Here is a 22,571-nt window from a genome sequence, read left to right on the forward strand (position 1 = left end):
GGCTTATTCAAACATCAGCAGAAGAATTACATGTAAGTGCAGGGTGTCAGAGTTCTGTGAGTAGTTGACTCAGTTTAGATAGACCTGTTATGTCCGCACATTCCTCTTTATCTTTAAGGTTAAGCTGTTCCCAGGATTGTTTTAACTACGGGGCATACCTGGGTTTGGTTTTCTTTATCCTCAGCCCCAGGCAGCCTCTAGGTTGGCAAATAATGAGCAATTTCTGAGTTCGTTGTATGACTTACAGGTCTTGAAATTTCATCTTTCTTTCAGTCATGTTTTTTTCTCACCTCTGACACCACTTAAGTTTAACAATTCTTTCGGATTTGGTCTTAAGTACCCTTTCCAATTATAAAACCATAATCTGCATTCTATGCTCCTTTAGGGGCTCCTGAGTTGTATCCTATTTTTTTCTCACCTCTGACACCATATAGTTAAGAACATTTCCTCAAACAACAGGAATTGATTCCCAGCACATTGCTCACAGCCATCGATTCCAGGAGAATCGAGCCCTCTTCTGGACTGATAAGGCATCTGGCACACACTTGAGTCACAGGCAACTCAGAGGAAAATAACCAAAAAGATGTACTGAAAAATCAAAATGAAAAGAAATGAAACACATTGAGATTAGTGTGAACAGAATTATTTAGAGCCCGTTAATAATGATCAGGATTTCCCTAGTATACAACAGAGAATAGATTTAAGTAGCTGGTAGGAAAGCTTGTGGCATGATGAAGTTCTTCGAAGTTATCCAGGCCAGCTGTGGAACTCTGTGAAAATGCCCCTCAGGAGCAGAGTAGCAGGCATGTGAAGATAGCTGCTTTCCCCGCCCCTCACTTGGGATTGGAGGCGTGGTGTGTCCTGGCATAGGCTGAACTCTGGCCACTGAGCCTCTGCAACAGTGCAGGAAGGACAGTGATTGGAGGACGCCTTTAGGGAAGTGTTGAGAGCCTCAGGCTGGTCCGTGAAAGACACACCTCAGCAAGTGGATCTCTGTGCTTTGAGGTGGCTGGGACTCCCACAGGAGGTGGCAAAGTGATGGCGAACCATGAAGGTAACCAGTTCTCTCTAGTTTGAGAGTAGCAGCGCGACCCCTATCCCTGCTCAGGGTTCCCACTGGTCAGAAAAGGATGTTGACTGGGAGACCTCTGCATAATCCCGGCGGCTCAAAATGGCGCCTGGAGGTGTGGAGAATTCCCTAGAGGGCTCGGGCTCTGTCTCTCCTGACTTCCTCATTCGAGGAGGGGCTTTTAGACGTTTTGGCACAGTGCCCTCTACCCCATCAACCCCTCTATTCTAGAAGGGAAACTTTAAACATCGTGGCGATTGATGCTTATTGGATGGGGCGACAGTAAAACGGCCCTTATTTTCAAGTGAGGACAGGGGGCTTGCAGAATTCCCACCTCCAGGATCACATACCTAGAGCCTAGGGATCGCCTTCTAGGAATCTGGGAATTAGAATGCCAGAAGAGTATAACAGAGGATTTCATTTGGGGGATGTGGCTGGGATGGTGTGGGATGGGCTTCATTCATGGATGTAAGGCTAGCTTTCAAGGGATCCTCAAATTAAAACGACACAAAAAGTAGAGCATGAACATTTGTTGGATGGGTGTCCTTGATTGTTTGTATAAATCACTATTATCCCATGCCTGGATATAGACTTCAATTATCCCACAAGCCACAGCTTAATAATGCAGCCCATCCCTGCCCAGTCCTTTCCTTCTTTTACTCCCTGAATATTCTCACTAAGCAGCACTTTGTTATCATTAACAAGGGCTTCAAATTAACCGTGAAAATGTGTGTGTGTGTGTGTTTGTGTGTGTGTGTGTCTGTCTGTCTGTCTGTGTCAGTGTCTGTGTGTCTGAGGGTCTTTGTGTTCTGTGTGTGGGGGGGACAGTCTCTGGGTGTGTTTCTGTCTGTGTGAGTCTGTCTATGAGAGTATGTATGTGAATATGGCATAAAATGTTTAACAAGTTACATAGGCTGCAGGTTACAGGAATGTCTGCACACTGTTGAGAAGGGAGTAAGTGACTGGAAGCACAGAATTAAGAATACAGTCACATCCAGAGTTAGAAACAGGAAGACACAGAAGGAGTAAAAGAAGTGGGGAGAAGTTGCAGGGCATGGTAGCCCATGACTTCAGTCTTAGCAGTGGTGAGGCAGAGGCAAGTGCATATTTCTGGATGTGAGCCCAGACTGATCTGTCATACAGACAGACCCATTCTCCTAAAACAAAACAAGATTAAAAAAGAAATTATATAGCAGATTCAGAATAGAGAAATAAGAACCAGAACATTCATGAGAAAAGGTCTGACTAGGGTCTGACAAACAGCAGGTAATCTTGTCTCCAAAGCCATGTGCCTAATGTAAAATTTAAATTTTTTACTTACCAAGGTATTGTTTTTTAACAAGGTCTCACTGCAGGATATCTTCCATTGGGTCTTGAAGCATGGGATAACTTGAATTCAAGGCTGGTACAGTCTGTCTGAATCAGATGCTTCCCTGGGTATCAAATTCAGTGCTTTGGTGCAATCTAGTCAAGCACTCTATGAAAAAGTAACTTTCCCGTCTTCTGAACAAGTTAAGACCTAGAGTGGTTTTTATATATGTCAGCAGATTCTGGATACACAGCACAGGCTGGCCTTCTTTGTCTTACATTGCTGGGGTCTGCTGCCAGTGCAAGATTTTAGTGTCAGCCGCCACACCTGGTTTGTTGTTCACTCTGCTTTTGGTTTGTCCTTCCAAAAAACCGATTGTATTCATTTCCTGAGCTACAGATAAAATCAGTTACGAAGTACCTTTGACTGGCTTCATGGAGAAACAGGAGCAAACGGTTTGAGGTCTAAAATGATCCCAGAGCAAGAGGTTAAGGAATAATTACTTACTGCACACCTAACATAATATTTCCTTTCTTCTCTGCCAGAATCGCTTGTGTGTGTATGATGGTAAAGGCGTTGTTACATATTTGTGTGCTTTTGTTGGTATGTGAACAGGTGCACATATTTGTGTATTTGTGCTATTAGGTGTGTCTACTTCCATGTGGAGGTTGTTACCTCTGACTCTTGTTCATCAGGAATACTCCTCCTGTCTTCTGACCAGACTCTCATAGGTATCTGGGGCTTAGGATTCAGGCCAGGGTAGTTGTCCACTACAACATCCTAGGGATTCTCTGAGCTCTGCCTTTACACACTAGGGATTACTGTTATAAATCATGGTGCTCCACATATTATTTCTATATATTGTTTCTTTTGGTATGGAGTCAGGTGTCATGTGGCATGTTATGGTGCAAATATGTGTGGATTAGAGCATATGGTGCAGGAGTTTGCTCATTCTTTTCACAATGCCATTCCTAGGGATCCAACATAGTTCGCCCAGAAAAAGAGCAACTACAGTGACTCACTGAGGCATTTCACTGGCCCTTGAGTGTGTGGTTCTTCAGGGAATCTGGGCATCTAATTCAGGTCCTAAGGAATCCATGGAAAGAGTTTACCAAGTGCTATATGTCTCCAGTTTATTTAACAGACAAAAAAAAAAAAGACAAGATCTTTTAACAGAAAAAAAATAAAGACAGAAAAATTATTCCCATTCTGAGTTTCTAATCCAGCCATCAAGATATTAAGCTGCGTACACAGAAAATCAAAGAACCAGTTGTGGGTTGGTGCATGGGGGAAAAATTCTTACTTTCAAATAACATATGCATTTATCATCGGTGCATTTAGAGTTTGGAAGCAAAGAAAACTTATCCTATTATGATTTTCTGACCTTTCAGTTGATATTATGCTGGATTTGTTTATGTGTTTGTGTATTCATAACTTCGTTTATTTACCTCTTGATTTTTTTTCTGTGAAACTTCATAGTGTAGGGGCAACCTGTCTTGAAACAATATTGTGGTCAATGGTCTGTCCTAAAATCCAGTGTTCACTGAACTGGCATTCCAATGCAATCTTTCTGCTTCTGCAGTTTAAGACATGAAATTGTAGATATAATCTGTCAGGCAATGCTCATTCAGGGATGTGAAAATTTTCCTTTGTTTGGTTTGGTTTTTAAGAAAGTGTTTCCTTTAAAGCCTGCTGGGTGGAAACAAGCATTGTCACTGAGGGTGACAGTAAATTCCCCATTCTTCTGCTTTTAACAGTGCTGGGATTTTGCATATACACAGTCCTACCTGGAGTATTCTTCAAAATAGACAAACTGTTTTTTCAAAACTTCAATACCAGGCTCATGTAATCCACTGGAACATTAAATGACTGCTGGCTAGGCTGAGTTCGGGGACATAGAGAATGCTTGCAAGCATGAGAATCTGAGTTTGATGTCAAGAATAATGGACTAGAAACATAATAATATCTAAGAATATGTGTAGGTAATCAAATGTAATGAGGCTAGGTCAGGAAGATAAGAGTTATTTACATGGACACTTCAGCTACAGCCCAATTTCAGGACCAGACAGGAATATATCAGAAATGTAGATAAAACATGTGCTACAAATGTATAATCTCCTTCCAATTTTAATGGGAAGTACATTTAAGTTTAAAAATCCTTCAAGATTTGGTCTTAATTACCCTTTCCAATTATAAAACCAGAGTCTGCATTCTATACTCCTTTAGGAACCCTTGAGTCATATCCTGATAAAACCTAGTGGGGAAACCCTCACTCAATTCCCCATTCAGCATGCATCCAAAAAATCACGAAGGACCATCTTGATGTAATTAGACAAGGTAGTTTAATTACAGAGTTCTGGACCAACATGAATCCCCACACAGGAGATAAAGGATGTTGTCCACAAGGCAAACAAGGGTTTTCATGGGGTAAGGGGCTTAGGGGTCTGGAATTCAGCATAGCGGCACATTATTGGCTTATTCAAACATCAGCAGAAAAATTACATGTACGTGCAGGGTGTCAGAGTTCTGTGAATAGTTGACTCAGTTTAGATAGCCCTGTTATGTCCTCACATTCCTCTATGTTTAAGGTTAAGCTGTTCCCAGGAATGTTTTAAGTAAGGGGAATATCCAGGTTGTTTTTTCTTTTTTTCTCACCCCCAGGCAGCCTCTAGGCTCACAAACTACTAGAAATTTCTGAGTTCTTTGCATGACTTACAGGTCTTAAAATTTCATCTTTCTTTCTATCATATTTTTTCCTCACCTCTGACACCATATAGTTAAGAATATTGGGTGGGCTGTTTCTTCAACAACACGGATTGATTCCCAGCATATTGCTCACAACCATGGATTCCAGGAGAACTGAGCCCTCTTATGGACTGCACAGGCATCATGCACACACTTGAGTCACAGGCAACACGGAGGCAAAATAACCAAAAAGATGAACTGAGAAATCAAAATGAAAAGAAATAAAACAAGTTGAGATCAGTGTGAACAGAACTATTTAGAGCCCGTTAGTAATGATCTGGATTTTTCTAGTATACAACAGAGAATACATTTAAGGAGCTGGTAGAAAAGCTTATGGCATGATGAAGTTTTTCCAGGTTTTCCATCCCAGCGGTTGAACTTTGTGAAAATGCCCCTCGGTAGCAGAGTAGCAGGCATGTGAAGATAGATGCTTTCCCCGCCCCTCACTTGGGATTGGAGGCGTTGTGTGGCCTAGCATAGGCTGAACTCTGGCCCCTGAGCCTCTGCAACTGTGCAGGAAGGACAGTGATTGGAGGTCACATTTAGGGAAGTGTTGAGAGCCTCGGGTTGGGCCGGGGAAGACACACCTCAGCATGTGGATCTCTGTGCTTTGAGGTGGCTGGGACTCCCACAGGATGTGTCAACCTGATGGCGAACTGTGAAGGTAACCAGTTCTCTCTAGTTGGAAAGTAGCAGCGTGAACCCTCTCCCTCCTCAGGGTTCCCACTGGTCAGAAAAGGATGTTGACTGGGAGACCTCTGCATAACCCCGGTGCCTCAAAATGGCATCTGGAGGTGTGGAGATTTCCAGAGAGGGCTAGGGCACTATCTCTCCTGTCTTTTTCATTCTAGGAGGGGCTTTTAGCCGTTCTGGCACAGTGCCCCTCTACCCCATCAAAGTATCTATTCTAGAAGGGAAACTTTATTATCCTAGCTATTGATGGTTATTGGATGTGGCAACAGTAAAATGGCTCTTATTTTTGAGTAAGCACAATGGGCTTGGTGAGTTCCCACCTCCAGTATCACATAACTATAGCCTAGTGTTAGTCTTCTAGGAATCTGGGAATTAGAATGCCAGAAGGGTATAGCACATGATTTTTTAGGGGGCGTGGCTGTGAGCATGTGTGATGGGCTTCCTTCATGGATGTAAGGCTAGCTTTCCAGGGATCCTCAAATTAAATGGAGCATGAACATTTGTTGTATGGGTTTCCTTGATTGTTTGTATAAATCACTATTGTCCCATGCCTGGATATAGACTTCAGTTATCCCACAAACCACAGCTTAATCGTGCAGCCCCTCCCTGCCCAGGCCTTTCCTTCTTTCACTCCCTGAACATTCCCTGGCTATCCACTAAGCAGCAATTTGTTGGTATTAACAAGGGCTTCAAAGCAACAGTGAAAGTGTGTGTGTGTGTGTGTGTGTGTGTGTGTGTGTGTGTGTGTGTGTGTGTCTGTGTGTTTGTGTGTGCGTGCCTGTGTCTGTGTGTCTGTGTGTCTGTGTGTCTGAGGGTCTGTGTATTCTGTGTGTGTGTGTGTGTGTGTGTGTGTGTGTGTGAGTGTGTGGGACTGTCTCTGGTTTTGTTTGTGTCCTTGTGAGTCTGTCTTTGAGAGTATGAATGTGAATATGGCATAAAGTATTTAACAAGTTGCGTAGGATGCAGGTTAAAGGAGTGTCTGCACTTTGGTGAGAAGGGAGTAACTGACTAGAAGCACAGAATTAAAAAAAAACAGTTAGACCCAGAGCTGGAAACAGGAACACACAGAAGGAGTGAAAGAAATGAGAGGTTCAGGGCATGGTAGCAAATGACTTGATTCTTAGCAGTGGTGAGGCAGAGGCAAGGGCATATTTGTGGATGTGAGCCCAGACCGAGCTTTCATACAGAAAGACCCTTTCTCCTAAAACAAAACCAAAGATTAAAAAAGAAATGATATAGAGGATTCAGATTAGAGAAAACAGAACCAGGACAGGCATGGGAAAGAAGGTCTGAAAAACTAGGGTCTGAAAAACAGCAGGTAGTCTTGTCTCCAAAGCCATGTGCCTTAAGTAAAATTTTAATTTTTTTTTAATTTAACATGTTATATTTTTTTAACATGGTTATTTTCCATTGAGTCATGAAGCAAGCAATAAACTGGATTCAAGACTGGTACAGTCTGTCTGGATAGGATGTTGCCCTGGATATCAAATTCAGTGTTTGGTGCAATCTAGTCAAGCACTCTATGATAAAGTAAACCTCAGGAGTTCTGAACAAGTTGTGACCTTGGGTGATTTTTATGTATATAGATAGATTTTGGATACACAGCACTGGCTGGCCCTCTCTGTCTTACATTGCTGTGGTCTTCCGCTAGAGCAAGATTTTAGTGTCAGCCACCACACAGGTTTGTTGTTCACTTTGCTTTAAGTTTGTCTTTCCATAAAGTGGATTGAATTATATTCTAGAGCTACAGAGAAAATCAGTTACTAAGTACCTTTGAATGGCCTCATGGAGAAATAGTAGCAAACATTTTGAGGTTTAAAATGATCCCAGAGCAAGAGTTTAAGGAATAATTACATGCTCACTGTGCAAATAATCTATTTTTTCTTTTCTTCTCTGCCAGAATCTCTTGTGTGTGTGTGTGTGTGTGTGTGTGTGTGTGTGTGTGTGTGTGTGTGTATGATGGTGAGGGTGTGGCTACATCTCTGTGTGCTTCTGTTACTATGTGAACACGTACACATTTTTATGTACTGTATGTAACAGTAATGCTGTTAGGTGTGTCTAATTCCATGTGGAGGCTAACTGGTACCTCTGACACTTGTTCATCAGGAATCCTCCTCTTGTCTGCTGAGATCAGTCTCTCAGAGGGACCTGGGGCTTAGCAGTCAGGCCAAGGTAGTTGTCCACTATAACATCCTAGGGATTCTCTGAGTTCTGCCTTCACACAGGAGGGATTACTGTTTTAAATCATGGTGCTCTACATATTATTTCCATATATTGTTTCTTTTGGTATGGAGTCAGATGTCATGTGGCATGCTATGGTGCATATATGTGTGGATTAGAGCATCAGGTGCAGGAGTTGGTTCATTATTTTCACCATGCCATTCCCAGGGATCCAGCTTAGGTTGTTCAAAAGACAGCAACTACAGTGACTCACTGAGCCATTTCACTGGCCCTTGAGTGTGTGGTTTCTGCAGGGAATCTGGGCATCAAATTCATGTCCTAAGGCCTCCATGGAAAGAGTTTAACACCTGTTATATGTCTCCAGTTGTTTTAACAGAGAAAAAAAAAGCAGGAAAATAATTCCCATTTTGATTTCTAATCCAGCCAGCAAGTCATCAAGCTGGGTACACAGAAAATCAAGGGACCAGTTGTTGGGGGGAAAAGCATTCTTACTTTCAGGTTATACATTTCACATAATTTATGCATAGGCTGAACTCTGGCCACTGAGCCTCTGCAACAGTGCAGGAAGCACAGTGATTGGAGAACGCCTTTAGGAAACTGTTGATAGCCTCAGACTGGTCCGGGGAAGACACACCTCAGCAAGTGGATCTCTGGGCTTTGAGGTGCTGGGACTCTCACAGGAGGTGGCAACCTGATGGTGAACCATGAAGGTAACCAGTTCTCTCTAGTTTGAGAGTAGCAGCGCGACCCCTCTCCCTGCTCAGGGTTCCCACTGGTCAGAAAAGGTTGTTGACTGGGAGACCTCTTCATAATCCTAGCGGCTCAAAATGGCGCCTGGAGGTGTGGAGAATTCCCGAGAGGGCTCGGGCTCTGTCTCTCCTGACTTCCTCATTCGAGGAGGGGCTTTTAGACGTTTTGGCGCAGTGCCCCTCTACCCCATCAAACCCTCTATTCTGGAAGGGAAACTATAAACATCCTAGTGATTGATGGATATTGGATGGGGCAACAGTAAAACGGCCCTTGTTTTTGAGTGAGGACAGGGAGCTTGCAGAGTTCCCACCTCCAGGATCACATACCTCGAGCCTAGGGATTGCCTTCTAGGAATCTGGGAATTAGAATGCCAGAAGGGTATAACAGAGGATTTTTTTTTTTAAGGAGACGTGGCTGGGAGGGTGTGGGATGGGCTTCATTAGTGGATGTTAGGCTAGCTTTCCAGGGATCCTCAAATTAAAACGACAGAAAAAGTAGAGCATGAACATTTGTTGGATGGGTGTCCTTGATTGTTTGTATAAATCACTATTGTCCCATGCCTGGATATAGATTTCAGTTATCCCACAAGCCACAGCTTAATACTGCAGCCCCTCCCTGCCCAGTCCTTTCCTTCTTTTACTCCCTGAACATTCTCACTAAGCAGCACTTTGTTATCATTAACAAGGGCTTCAAAGTAACAGAAAAATATGTGTGTGTGTGTGTGTGTGTGTGTGTGTGTGTGTGTGTGTGTATGGGATGTGTGTGTCTGTGTGAGTTTCTGTGTCTGTGTGCCTGAGTCTGTGTGTGTCTATGAGTGTGTGCAACTGTGTTTCTGGGTGTTTTTGTGACTGTGAGTGTCTGTCTGTGAGAGTATATTTTTGAATATGGCATAAACTGTTTAACAAGCAACCTCTGCTGCAGGAACAAGTGGATCTGCACACTGTTGAGAAAGGAGTAACTGACTGCAAGCACAGAATAGAGAATATACTTATACCCAGAGCTGGAAACAGGAAGACACAGAAAGAGTGAAAGAAATGGGGAGAGGTTGCAGGGCCTGATAACACATGACTTAAGTCTCATCACGTGTGAGGTAGAGACAATTAAATATTTATGTATTTGAGCCCAGACTGAGGTGTCACTCAGATAGATCCTGTCTATGAAAACAAAAAACAAACAAACAAAAAACCCAAAGTTTAAAAATATATGGTATATAGGATTCAGATTACAGAAAAGAGCACCAGACGAGAGATAGGAAAAGAAAGTCTGATAAGGGGTGACCAAAAGCAGATAATCTTGTCTCCAAAGCCATGTGCCTAAAAGTAAAAATTTAAATATCTATATTTGAAGTGAGAGAACGAGTGAGCATTAATTTCGTTGGTTTCCTTGATTGTTCTTAGAAATCATTATTAGAAGTTGTTTGAGGAGGAAGCGAATAAAGGGTCACTTTCTGGCCTGCAATATTAGTGTATTAATTTCCTTAACTAATGGCAGAGCTTTCAGTCTGATGTTCTTTGTGGTGTACCAAGCCAATATGAGAGTCTAAAGTTGGGCCTTGGGGATGGTATGGATAGATGAAGAGGTAGTAACTGAGTTGGGTGGTTTTTTTGTTTTTTTTCTGTTTTGTTTTTTTTTGTTTTGTTTTGTTTTGTTTTGTTTTTTGTTTTTTGTTTTTTTTTTCAGTTAGAAAGGATCTTTCCTTTCAGACTGCCAATTGAGCACCCTTTAACCCCAGTTTCCCCTTTTATTATGGTACTGGGTTCTGGGGCCAAGAGAGCTAAAACATGACTAACTACAGGTCCCTGGTATCCAAGTCCATACTCTGCTTTCCAGAACACACATGCAAGTACATGGCCATATAGATAAGCACATACAAATAATTACAAAATAAATATATAAAAGGGCCAAGATATCATTTTTATACTTGTCATTAATATTAATATCCCAAACTACATTATAAATCTTACTTAAGGTAAAAGGTGTTAAGTATACCAGAATTGGATTTAAAAGCAAACACATGCCTAAAATTGTGGCTCTCTGTTTGCCATGTCTAACTTTTAGACAATAAGACAAAAAAAAAAAAAAAAAAGGCCTGGTTCAGAGTTCTGTGATATTCTCTTGCATTTCCAAGACAGCCTAACAGATGTCCTCAACTATAGTCACACAAAGATTTATGGAGTGTACAGTATTAATTTAACACTTGGCACTCTAATATGTGAGCAATGCTCTCTTCTTAAATTTCCAATTATCTAGTTAAGAAAGACACTAAGGAAATCTGTACAATCCCCATTTTAAAGGCTTCTGGAAGTAAGTATAGCTTGAATCTCAGAGAGTGAGAGGAACCTGTTACTTAACTTGTCTCCACCCATCACAGGTGATGACACCGAGGGTCTCCCATGCACTGGAGCGAGACTCATGAATTTTCCCCCATCTCCTCTGTCACATTCTTTAGAGTGTCCACTGTATGAAGTACTTTCTCAGTTGTGATTCAGTGTGTAGAAAACTTGTCTTGTTTTAATATTTTGTAATTATTGAATAATGCTCTCACAAAATTAATGCTTTCAGATAAAAATATTAATACAATTTACAAGCCAACGAGGGCCCAAAGTCTAAAATTTCTTTGCTTGAGTTTTTAATAAATGTTGTATGGGATCATTCCTGTATAAAAATGGAGAGCACACACCTGGAGATGTAGTTAACCTTGTACTGTACATGCCTAACACAGATAAATACCTGCATTCAATATAATGGTACATGCTTATAATCCCCTTCCAGTAATGGAACTTAGTTGGTGTAGGTCTGAATGTTGTATTCACAAGACCCTCAGTTTCCTACTCCAGGTCCACAGAGAGATTGTTTTCAGGCTCTTCATAAAAGACTGGACGTGGAGGCTCACCCTGTAGCCAGAAGACTGGGGCAGGTGAAACAGGTTTATATAATTTTGAGTAAAATCTGAGCTGCAAAGTGATACCTGGTCTCAATGATGTGCAAAACATACACTTTTAAAAACAGGGTTCTTTGGTTTTGCTTTTATTTTCTTTTTAAATGACCATAGTATGGCTTGTAAAACAACATCTTGCCAATCCAAATCTGTGCTCCTTTGGATGCTGTGGCTACGGTGATTTGGGTACAGCGTTTGTAGGATCCATGACACTAGGTACATATGTAGCATAGGGTGGGCTTATCTGATATCAATGGGAAGGGAAGCCATTGGTCCTGTGGAGGTTTGGTGCCCCAGTGTAGTGGGAAGCTAGATCTGTGAGGTGGGAGTGGGTGAGTAGCTGGAGGAGCACCCTCATCAAGTCAAAGGAGAGTGGGGAGAGGGGGGAGGTGGAGTTTGTGGAGGGGTAACAGGGAAGGGGGATGCATGAAAGGGACAATAAAAATAAAATGAAATGAATAAAATAAAATAAAAACAGGAGAACTGTCAAAGGCCTTTATTTGTAAACTGTGTTTGTTAAGAAGTAGGGTCCAGCTTAGTTGGCAGAGTGCTTGACCAGCATGCACAAAGTACTGAGTTTGATCCTCAGCACAGCAAACCACCATGAAAAGCAGCTTGCATCCAAGACAGCTTGGATGTTGGGAAGTGCTTGCTGATGTTAACTTGATATGGCTGTCTCCAGAAAGACTGTGCCAGAGCCTGACTGATACAGAGGTAGATGCTCACAGCCAGCCATTGGACTGAGTTTGGGGTTCCCTGATGGAGGAATTGGAGAAGTGATTCAAGGAGCTGAGGGGTTTTCAGCCCCATAGAGGGAATAACAGTGTGAACAGACCAGACTCCCCCCCCCCAACCCCGAAGCTCCCAGGAAGTAGACCACCAAGCAAAGAATACACATGGAGGAACCCATGTTGCTGGTCACATATGAGGCAGAGTAGGATGAGAGGTCTTTGGGCCTGAGGCTGTTCATTGCCCTTGTGTAAGGAAATGCCAGAGCAGGAAGAAGGGAGTGGTCAGGTGGGTGGGTGAGCACCCTCATAGATGCAGGGAGAGTGGAGATGGGATAGAGCATTTCAGAAGGGGAGACAGACCCAGAAAGGGGAAAATATTTGAAATGTAAATAAAGAAAATATCCAATAAAAATGGGATACAGCTCTAAACAAGGAGTTTTCAACTGAGGAATCTCAAATGGCTCTGAGAAACACCTAAAGAAAATCTCAACATTCTTAGATATCAGGGAAATGCAAATCAAAAAGACCATGATATTCCACCTCACACCAGTCAGAATTGCTAAGATCAAAAACTCAGCTGAACTGCATGTGCAGCAGAGGATGGGCTAGTAGGATGTCCATCAATGGGAGGATAGGCCCTTTATCCTTTGAAGGCTCTATGCCCCAGTTTGGGGGAATGCCAGGGCCAGAAAGTGGGAGTGGGTGGGTTGCTGAGTAGGGGGAAGGTGTTTTTTGGAGGGGAAACCAGGAGAAGAGAAAACTTTTGAAATGTAAATGAAGAAAATATCCAATAATAAAAACGCTAAGCTAACAGCAGATGTGGGTGAGGATGTGGAGATAGAAGAACACTCCTTCATTGCTGGTGGGATTGCAAGCTAGTACCACCCATATGGAAATCAGTCTTGCAGGACCTCAGAAAATTGGACATAGTAATGAAGATCCAGCTATACCACTCCTGGCCATATACACAGAAGGTGCTGCCACATGTCATACGGACACATGCTCCACTATGTTCATTGCAGCTATATTTATAGTAGCCAGAAGCTGGAAACTGCCCAGATTTCCCTCAACAAAGAAATGAATACAGAAGATCTGTACCCCATTTTTAATAAGGTTATTTGGTTCTCTAGAGTCTAACTTCTTGAATTCTTTGTATATTTTGGTTATTAGCACTCTATAGAATGTAGGGTTGGTGAAGATCTTTGGCCAATCTGTTGGTTCCCGTTTTCTCCTTTTAACAGTGTCCTTTGCCTTTCAGAAGCTTTTCAATTTTATAAAGTCACATTTTCAATTGTTGATCTTAGAGCCTGAGCCATCAGTGTTCTGTTCAGGAAATTTTCCCCTGTGCAGATGTGTTAGAGGCTCTTTCCTAACTTTTCTTCTATCAGTGTATCTGGTTTCATGTGAAGGTCCTTGATCTACTTGGACTTGATCTCTGATCCTGTATCTTCTCCTATTTTTAGTTAGACAGGATCTGTCTGTATAGTACAGGCAGCCCCTTGTTTTCCTTTTCTCGTTTCTGCCCTCTAGTGTCAGAATTTGTTACTGTAAGCCACCAAACCAGGAAGTTGGTGCTTTGTGTTACCTTTATCTCCTATGAAATGGGTTGTGTGCTGTTCCTGGGTCACAAATAATATACAGTAATTTTCACAGGCCACATGGATACATTTGAGAAAAAAAGTTTTCTGTAAAAAAAAAAACAAACTATTTCAATTTCATACCAATTTCATTTACTGTAGTAATCAAATACAAACTGCATAATGTGAGAAATTTTCTTTTGCTCTTTTCCTAACAAATTGGTGTATGTATGTGTGTAGACAAGTGCATTTGCAGGTGTATATATACATGTGTGTAAGCATTTTTGTGTGTACATGTAGCTGTTACATGTGTAGGAATTCTTGTACAAGATTGAAAAAACCCTAGATGTCAAATTTGAGTCTTATTCCCCAGGAGCCATCTTCCTGTGTGTTTTGTTTTGTTGTTGTTGTTGTTGTTGTTGTTTTGAAAGAAGTCTCTCCCTGAGACTTGGAATTTATTGATTAGGCTAGATTGACTGTCCAGTAAGTGCTAGGGCTTCTCCTGTCTTTTTTCCTTCTAAAAGTTCATAATTTATATACCCTTTGGTTCAAACATTTTCAAGTTTTCTGTTAATTTGCTTTGTGTGTGTTCAGGGCTTGTGTGTCATGTTACAGTGTACCTGTGGTAGTCAGAGTTTGACTTAGAGTAGCTGCTCCTCTCCTTTCAACACGGAGGTCACAAGGGTCAGGCATGGCAAGAACTGTATTTACACACTAAACCATCTCACAGGTCCTCACAAAAGGGAAGGTTGTGAGGTTCCAGTTCAGGTCCTAAAACTTGCATAGCAAGTGTTTACCAACTGTGACATATGGATCCTGCCATCAAACAGATGCTATAAGAAACAAAACAGAAGTATTTCTGTCCCCTTCTATTTTATTGTCTAGCTAGCAGGATCTAAAAAATAAATAAACCATTTTATAAAAATTAAAGGGATGTCACTGTTAAAATACTTGATATATTTTCAAGAATCAATTTTAAATATTTCTTCTTAGTCATCAGACATTTCTAATATGGGAACGTAGATACCATTTTTAATAATCATTTTCCTTTCATTTCAATTGAAATATTGCTGAATTTATTTATTTTTCTTTCACATTTTTGAGATAATTTGATGTGTAGAAGCCCATGTGCCTTACCCTTCTAAGTGCTGAGATTGTGCTTATCACTGGTAATGCCAGGATCATCCATCAGTTTAGATTGTACATTTGTTTGCTTCAGATTAATATTTTCCATATATTTTAACAGTTTTGACATTATAATTACACTATTTCTCCCTTCCCTTTCTTCCTACCAAACCTACCATATTGCTCCTCTTTGCTGTTTCCAAGTATATTGTACTCTTTATTCATTAAATAGTTGTCACATAACTCCTTCTTACCCTACCCCATCACAGGTATGTATATGTGTTAATGTGTATTCCTAAAATATAAATGAAACATGAAAAGTCTATTTAATATATCTTCTATGTTTATGTTTTTAGGGCTGACCATTTGCTTTGTGGTAAACAATTGGTGTGCTCTTCCCTGGGGAGGAGACTTTGTCTTCCTCTCAGTGTTCTTCAGTTGCCTAAAGTTCTTTAGGTAGTGTTAAGCTCTCTTGAGTGTTCAATGTCCACATTAGCATGTCCATTGGCAACACTCTTGTTCAGGTCTCCTATAAGTCAGGTTGGTGAGACTATGAATTTCACTTCTGGCATTCCGGGGAGATACATTATGAGAGCAAACTCATTATACCTCTGGCTCTAAAAACCATTCATCCTTCTCTTGCCTGAAGTTGCATAATATTCAAGTAGGCACTTTGTTTTATTGGTGTATTAATGCATTAGACTGGGATCAAGAAATACTTGGATTACTTCTAGTTTTCTGTAATTGTTTCAATCTGGTACAAAGAGAAGTTTTTGTCCTCTCTTTGCAACAGACTCTATTTCTCTGGGGGTATATAAAAAACGTTGAAAAAGAAATTATTTGTCTGGTTAAGTAATGTAGTATTTGTACATTCTTCTTCACAATCCATGGCTTCATTAGACCTGGGTACTTGGCTAGTTTAACGTACCAACCGTGATTTCCCACCTGTTGAATGAGTCTTTAAGTCCAGTTAAAGAGCAGTTGATTACTGCAAGGATTGGTGCTAAAACTATACTGCTAGTGCTATTATGCAATGCTGATTGGTCTGGAATTTAGGTATCATAAGTGGGTAGGAGTGTTGGTTGCTTCCATCCATTGGAAACCTGTATGTCCTTATGGTATCATGAGTGCAAGTTCTCAGGGAGGAGGCTTTCAGGTCAGTTCCAACTCAGAGGTCTCTGGGCCAGCATCTGATGTGCATGTTCACTTCTCCAATATGGACTTTCCTTACACTCCCAATCGCAATCAAGGGCAATAGAAACAGCTTGAAATATTTTGAGAGTTTCTTGAACAACCCTGACAAAGACCTCAAAAAAGGGGTTCTCTCAGTGGGAGTTAGTGAATTTGCTTGCTTGTCTTTGGCTCTTACAAGTAGCATTTTCAACAGAGATGAAAATTTGTCATTTAAATTGTGTATATATATATATATATATATATATATATATATATATATATATATACATATATATATATATATACACACACACACATATATATGTATGTCTGTGTATATATATATTTATATATGTATGTCTGTATATATATGTATATATGTATGTCTGTATATATATATATATATATATATATATCAGAGAATTTTATTGTCATAAGTGTTTCTTTACATAGTTTCAAGTTATTCCTCGTGCTTCTTCTAAACATCTCTAATGTTATTGTACCCCTTCTATATTTACCTCACTCATTTTCAGTAATTAGAGATCTGTTTTGAATTTCCCTGATCAGATCATTTCTATGATACTAACAGCCTCCTCTCTTTAGCTTCTCCATGCTCCTACTATTGGAGGGATGACTTTTGCCTTCCTAAGTCTCTGTAGTTACTCTAGGATATATATTCATATCTGCATATTTATAGTTAGGAACCTCAGAAGAGACAGAAAGTGAGAATATGAAACATTAATCTTTCTGAGTCTGAGTTACTTTACTCACAATGATCTCTTTTACCTTCATCTATTTGCCTGCAAAGTTTCCATGATATCATTTTTCTTTACAACTGAATAATATTGCATAATGTACATATAACACATATTTATTATCTGTATGTTTATTGATGGTATATAGAAAAGCTACTGAATTGCCCTAGTTGATTCAGTAACATGTAGAATTGCTGATTATTGCTAAATATGTTTGATGTTTCTCAAAGGTTTCTGTGTTGTAGGGATGCCTTTCACAGGATCATTGTCAATTGACCAAATAAAATATCAGCTCTTATTCAAATTTAAGATTAGTGTGGAAACTGATAAATACTTTGAAATAGCTTGTTGACTCTCATGGAGATGGAGAAATTGTAGTACTAGAACAACCAGTACCTCAAGTCAAACAAGCTCCTGGCATGTTGAGGAGAGTTGGGAAATTTCTCCTGGCAACTGTTAGCTGCTTAGATGGGAATAGTCTGTATTCTTTAACGTTGTGATGCTAGCATGTTACCCACACTCAAGTGGATAGCTGCATATCCAAGAGTATATAGGCAACATAGATTGGACTTAATGAGTTTTAAAAATAGGTGGATTCACAGTTGAATGGGTAAGGAAGAAGAGTTAGATCTGGGATGAGTAGGGTGATTATGATCAAAATAGATTGTATGAAATTCTCCAAGAATTAATTTTTAAAAAACATTTAACTTTTTTTTCAAGAGTATTTTTTCTTTCAGAGGATCAGAGTTCAATTCCTACATATAAGCTGGTTGCTTCATGCCTGCCTGCAACTCTAACTCTAGCTCCAGCTCCAGGAGAAGAGATGTAACATTTCTTTCTAACACACCTGCTAATGTGTGTGTGTGTGTGTGTGTGTGTGTGTGTGTGTGTGTGTGTGTGTGGTGTAAAGAGAAACAATAAAACCTCTTAATCTTGCTATCGTTGTGCAAGTTTGTTACAAATTATTCTTTCTTTTACTATAGTGTTAGGATTTTTAAAGGATTAACAGTTCTATATATTCCATAATATGATGAAATATAATGTCAATTTCTGGCTAAGAAGACGTTATTGTCATTTGACTTCTCATTTCTTTAATTTTTCTGTAATATCTTGTACAGACGAAATTAGACAGCTGAGATATCTAGAAGCTGCTAATTCTGAAGAAGAATACAATGAGGAGAATGACATACAGTCAGAAAGCTCCAGAGGGCAAGCATTTTTCCCTGGACATCCGCGAGGGAGAGGTAAAGTACACTGAACAGCACAGGTGGTAAAAACGAGCAGGCAGATTTTTGAACTTGCACTGTTCTAATGTTATATTATGTTACATGCTTCATATTTTTCAGACATGGACTTGTACAAGGTTGGTAAGAGTTTAATTCCAGTTCAGATGAAAAAAAATATGTTTCATTTATAAGAGCTGCTTTTCTAATGGAGAGCAGGGGTAGAAATTAACAATGGAGGTAATTGTTTTAAATTTGCCAGGTTGATCCACTACTGGGAGGCAATACAGGAGTGTTAAGTGCATGATCAATAGCCTAATCACTATAGCAAAGACATTTTGTTAGAAAACAATGTCACTGAGTGAATGGAATAAGGTTGAATGGGAAGAATGTCTTCTTTAAACCTAACAGTATTGTTTGGAGTAGGGAACATATTGTAACAGAATTTTTATGTTGTCGTAGTCTTTATATTATTTCTAGATAGGTTTCCAGTTTGGTACCATATACAACCAAATGTTGAATTCCACATAAACTGAAGACTGCCACTTTGAAATGCTGAGTATAGATAGAATGGACAATCACTCTTGTATAGCATTCAGTGAGACAAGCAGACAACGTTAGAGTGTTGAAATACTAAGTCATTTTTCAAAACAAGGCCTATCTTTTAAAAACTGTTTCTAAAAGATACTGAATTCACTGCTGAAAATATGGAAAATAATTTTTCTCAAAATAATACACAGGACACAGACGTGACAGTAGGGGAAGAAATGGCCATTTTTTCAGACAAAGATTTTCAGCAAATCATCCTCTACTTCATCTGGTAAGTGAACACTAAGGGTTAACAGAAATCAAGAGTCTGAGATGTAACATAGTTCTTTTAGAGATGAGTGTGTTTGTTTCTTTGAAGACAAGGTCTTACAAGTTCCATAGTACAAGGTAGTATATCACTTTCTATGTAGCCTAGGTTGGTAAAGAATTTCTGATGTTCGTCCTGTCTCAGTCTTCCAGTGATGAAACTAAAAGAAGGTGTTATATGTTAGGTATCATAATTACTTTTCTTTGTAAAAAAACACTATGATCAAGGCAGTGTACAAAAGGAAGAGGGTCAGAAACCTTGATCATCATGGGGTGGGCAGTGTATGGCAGCAGGAGGAAGGCCCCTTCAACTATTTCAGGAAACATTTTATTTTTTATTTTAATCATTGGGAATTTTGAATTTATAAGGTACAAAAATAGATAGTTTGTGATTGTCATTAATTGTAAATATTATTCTCATTTTGTCCTCATATAAATTTTTATCTTAAGCTATAGTGTAAAAATAGTTTACTACCCTCAAAAACTAATGGTATGAACCAGAAATCTGGAGTAGAGAGATACCCTAGTATTTAAAAGTGCTTGCTAGTGTTCCAGATGACCCAAGTTCAGCTCTCAACACCCACATCAGTGGTCCTATAACTTAAATGCAGTTTCAAGGGCTTTAACCCCTCCTCTGGTTTCTGTAAGCACCACACACATGGGGCATAATCTCACATAAAACACACACATAAACACACACACACACACACACACACACACACACACAAACCTATACACATTAAAAAATCACGTGAAGATAGAAATTAAGTGAAATGGGATATGAAACACATTCTGGAACTTTCCAGAGGAAAAATTTATACTTCCCTGTACTTCTAAACTGGCATAGGTAACTGGGTCATGGGACAAGAATTTTGATATGTATCAGTAGTTCAGCTTAACAGTAAGAACTAGTTATTCTTAAGCTGTTATATAAGCATCTGGTGTTAAACAGTGGTTGAACAGGAAAATTGTCTGCAGGGTAAGAGCACTTGCAAAGGAGAATGGGGACATGGAACCCACACAAAAAGCAGAACTTGGTCTTGGTCAAGGGTACACCTGTAATCCCAGTGTTGTTGGAATGGATATAGGATCTGACTAGCTGTGACTTAGCTCCAAGTACTGTAAGAGGCCCTATCTCAAGGTAGTAATTTGGAAAGTAAGAGCAGGACACCTGATGACAACTTCACTCAAGCTCCTTGAAGCTCAAAATTATGTGTACTCACACTTTCTCTCTCTCTCTCTCTCTCTCTCTCTCTCTCTCTCTCTCTCTCTCTCTCTCTCTCTCTCTCTCTCTGTCACACACACACACTCACACACACACACACACAAACACACACACAGTGGTAATTCAGGGAAAATTATTTTGTGAAGGAATAGGTTACATTTTTTAGCATAGTCTCCATTCTGTATTGCAGAGATGAAATACTTCCTTCTGTTTTGAAGAATTGAATTTGACCAAAAGAGGTCTAGATCTTGCAGGATGATATTTGTGATACTACTTCTGGTTTGGTTTTATTTGGTTTAGGTTTGGGTTTTTCTTTGTTTGTTTTGTTTGTTTATTTTCATGGAATGCACCCAGTAGTTTGCACATGCTAAGCAAGTATTCAACCAATGAGCAACATCCTAGATTCCTTAAAGGGTTTTTGATTTTTCTCTTTGTTTGTTTGAAATGATATTTCATGAAAGCCAGATTGCCTATATAGGGATGACATTAACTCAAGATTCTCTCCTTTCTATCTTCTGGAATTATAGACACTTCGCCTAGTTTTATGGAATGTATAGGCTTAAGTCAAGGGAGATATGTATGATAGACAAGGACTCTACCAATTTAACTAGATCCCCTGTCCAAAGTTTGGGGTACAAGTGATAAATATAGAAAGAAAGAAAAAATATGTTCCCTTTTGCTGTCGTCCAAGATACGCCCAACTGAAAATATTTTAAAGTATATTGAAATTGAAATCATCTATCCATTGCAAATAGTTTTGAACCATTCAAGAATTTCATACCAGAAATCACTGAGAAAAGTAAAGAAAACCAAAGTGGGGATAGTGGACCATTCATGCAAACCAATTTCTGATAGCATTGAGACAAGTACTGAGAATATAGGCAAGAGATATTACACCCTGACTATATAAAAATATTTTGAGAGATTCTTGTCACAAAAGCCTAGCCAATTAAGTTGGATCTCTGGGATGCTTGTAGAAGTGGATGGAGAAAGTAGGTTCATGCAAGGTTGCCTTATGACTTCTGCATGCACACCACAGCATACACACCCACACATATCATGGACAAAATACACAATAGTTTTCACTATTAAAAGAAAATTAGTATTTCTTTCCTTAAGTTTACAAATCATGTAGTACCTAATTTCATGTAAATGATTTCTTATGAGAACCACAGCCCTGCTCATGCTGAGTATGTTCTGGACAACTGAGCTACAATCCCAATACAGAAAATATTCCTTACACAAATGATTATTTTACAATAGTATGCAAGTTTGCATTTAAATAGTCCTTGTTGTAGCACCTTCTTCCTAATGTCAGTTACTTTGACCATTCAGAAGTGTTGTAGCAGGACGTGGAAATACCAAATATAGGGGTCTTTTGCTTTCTAAGCAAAATATACAAGTGTAAAGCTACCTTTTTTAGTACTGTCTGTATAATGTTGCTCACTTACTCTTACGGATTATCATAGACACTGTCAAAGTTTTTACTGTCCCCTTTTGAGTGACTCACTATTATACCTCTTTGGTTAAAGAGATAAAAAGAATGAAAATAAAGCTAAGTTATTACCAGATCCATTTATTTGAATTGTACCAAGCCAACTCTTTGCTACCTTTATAGCATTTCTATTCCACTCACTTATTTTTTCTCCCTAGAATTAAATATTTGTTTACATTCAAATATAAATTTTTAATGACCACTGGGTAGAGAAATACTCAGTAGAATAATTTCGACTATTTTTCTTTGATCTTAAGGAGTTGTATTACAGAACATTCTTAAATGTAGATGTAGCTCAGTTGGTAGGGTACTTAGCTAGCATGCATAAAACCCTGAGTTCAAACCTCATTGCCATATAGTACCATTTGTAGTGGCAAGTGTCTTTAATCCTAGTGTTGAAGAGGTTGATGGAGGAGTTTAGAAATTCAAGATCACAGTTGTATATGTAGTAAGTTACTGGCTATCATGAAATTCTGCAAGTTCCCCCCAAAATATCTCTTTACTCTCAAGTACGATGTCAAATGGTTTAGTTGGTAAAATACACAAGACAGCTAATTTTCATTATTTTTATGATACATACAAGTAATTTTCCTTGTGAAAGTGACATGGTATATAGGATAGCTCCGTAAACTAGTACATAAAAGTATTGTCATTCATTCTAGGAGAAAAATCACTGATAGAAATAGTCTTGAGAAGCTGATGTGGTGGCACAAGCCTATAAATCCAA

At 39.5% G+C, this 22,571-nt stretch overlaps 1 protein-coding gene across 1 annotated transcript in view; it reads left to right on the forward strand.

Moving 5' to 3' along the window:
- Positions 1-993: 993 nt before the first annotated feature.
- The window catches only part of Gm10439 (predicted gene 10439), a 42,021-nt gene continuing 20,443 nt past the window's right edge, over positions 994-22,571 (forward strand). Inside the window, exons 1-3 of the mRNA NM_001037716.2 lie at positions 994-1,054; positions 18,165-18,290; positions 19,010-19,089. Of these exons, the coding sequence (NP_001032805.2) occupies positions 1,039-1,054; positions 18,165-18,290; positions 19,010-19,089 (222 nt within the window). The 5' untranslated portion in view covers positions 994-1,038. The remainder of the gene's footprint in view (positions 1,055-18,164; positions 18,291-19,009; positions 19,090-22,571) is intronic.

This window comes from Mus musculus, chromosome X (assembly GCF_000001635.26).
Source record: "Mus musculus strain C57BL/6J chromosome X, GRCm38.p6 C57BL/6J".
NCBI classification, from domain to species: domain Eukaryota; kingdom Metazoa; phylum Chordata; class Mammalia; order Rodentia; family Muridae; genus Mus; species Mus musculus.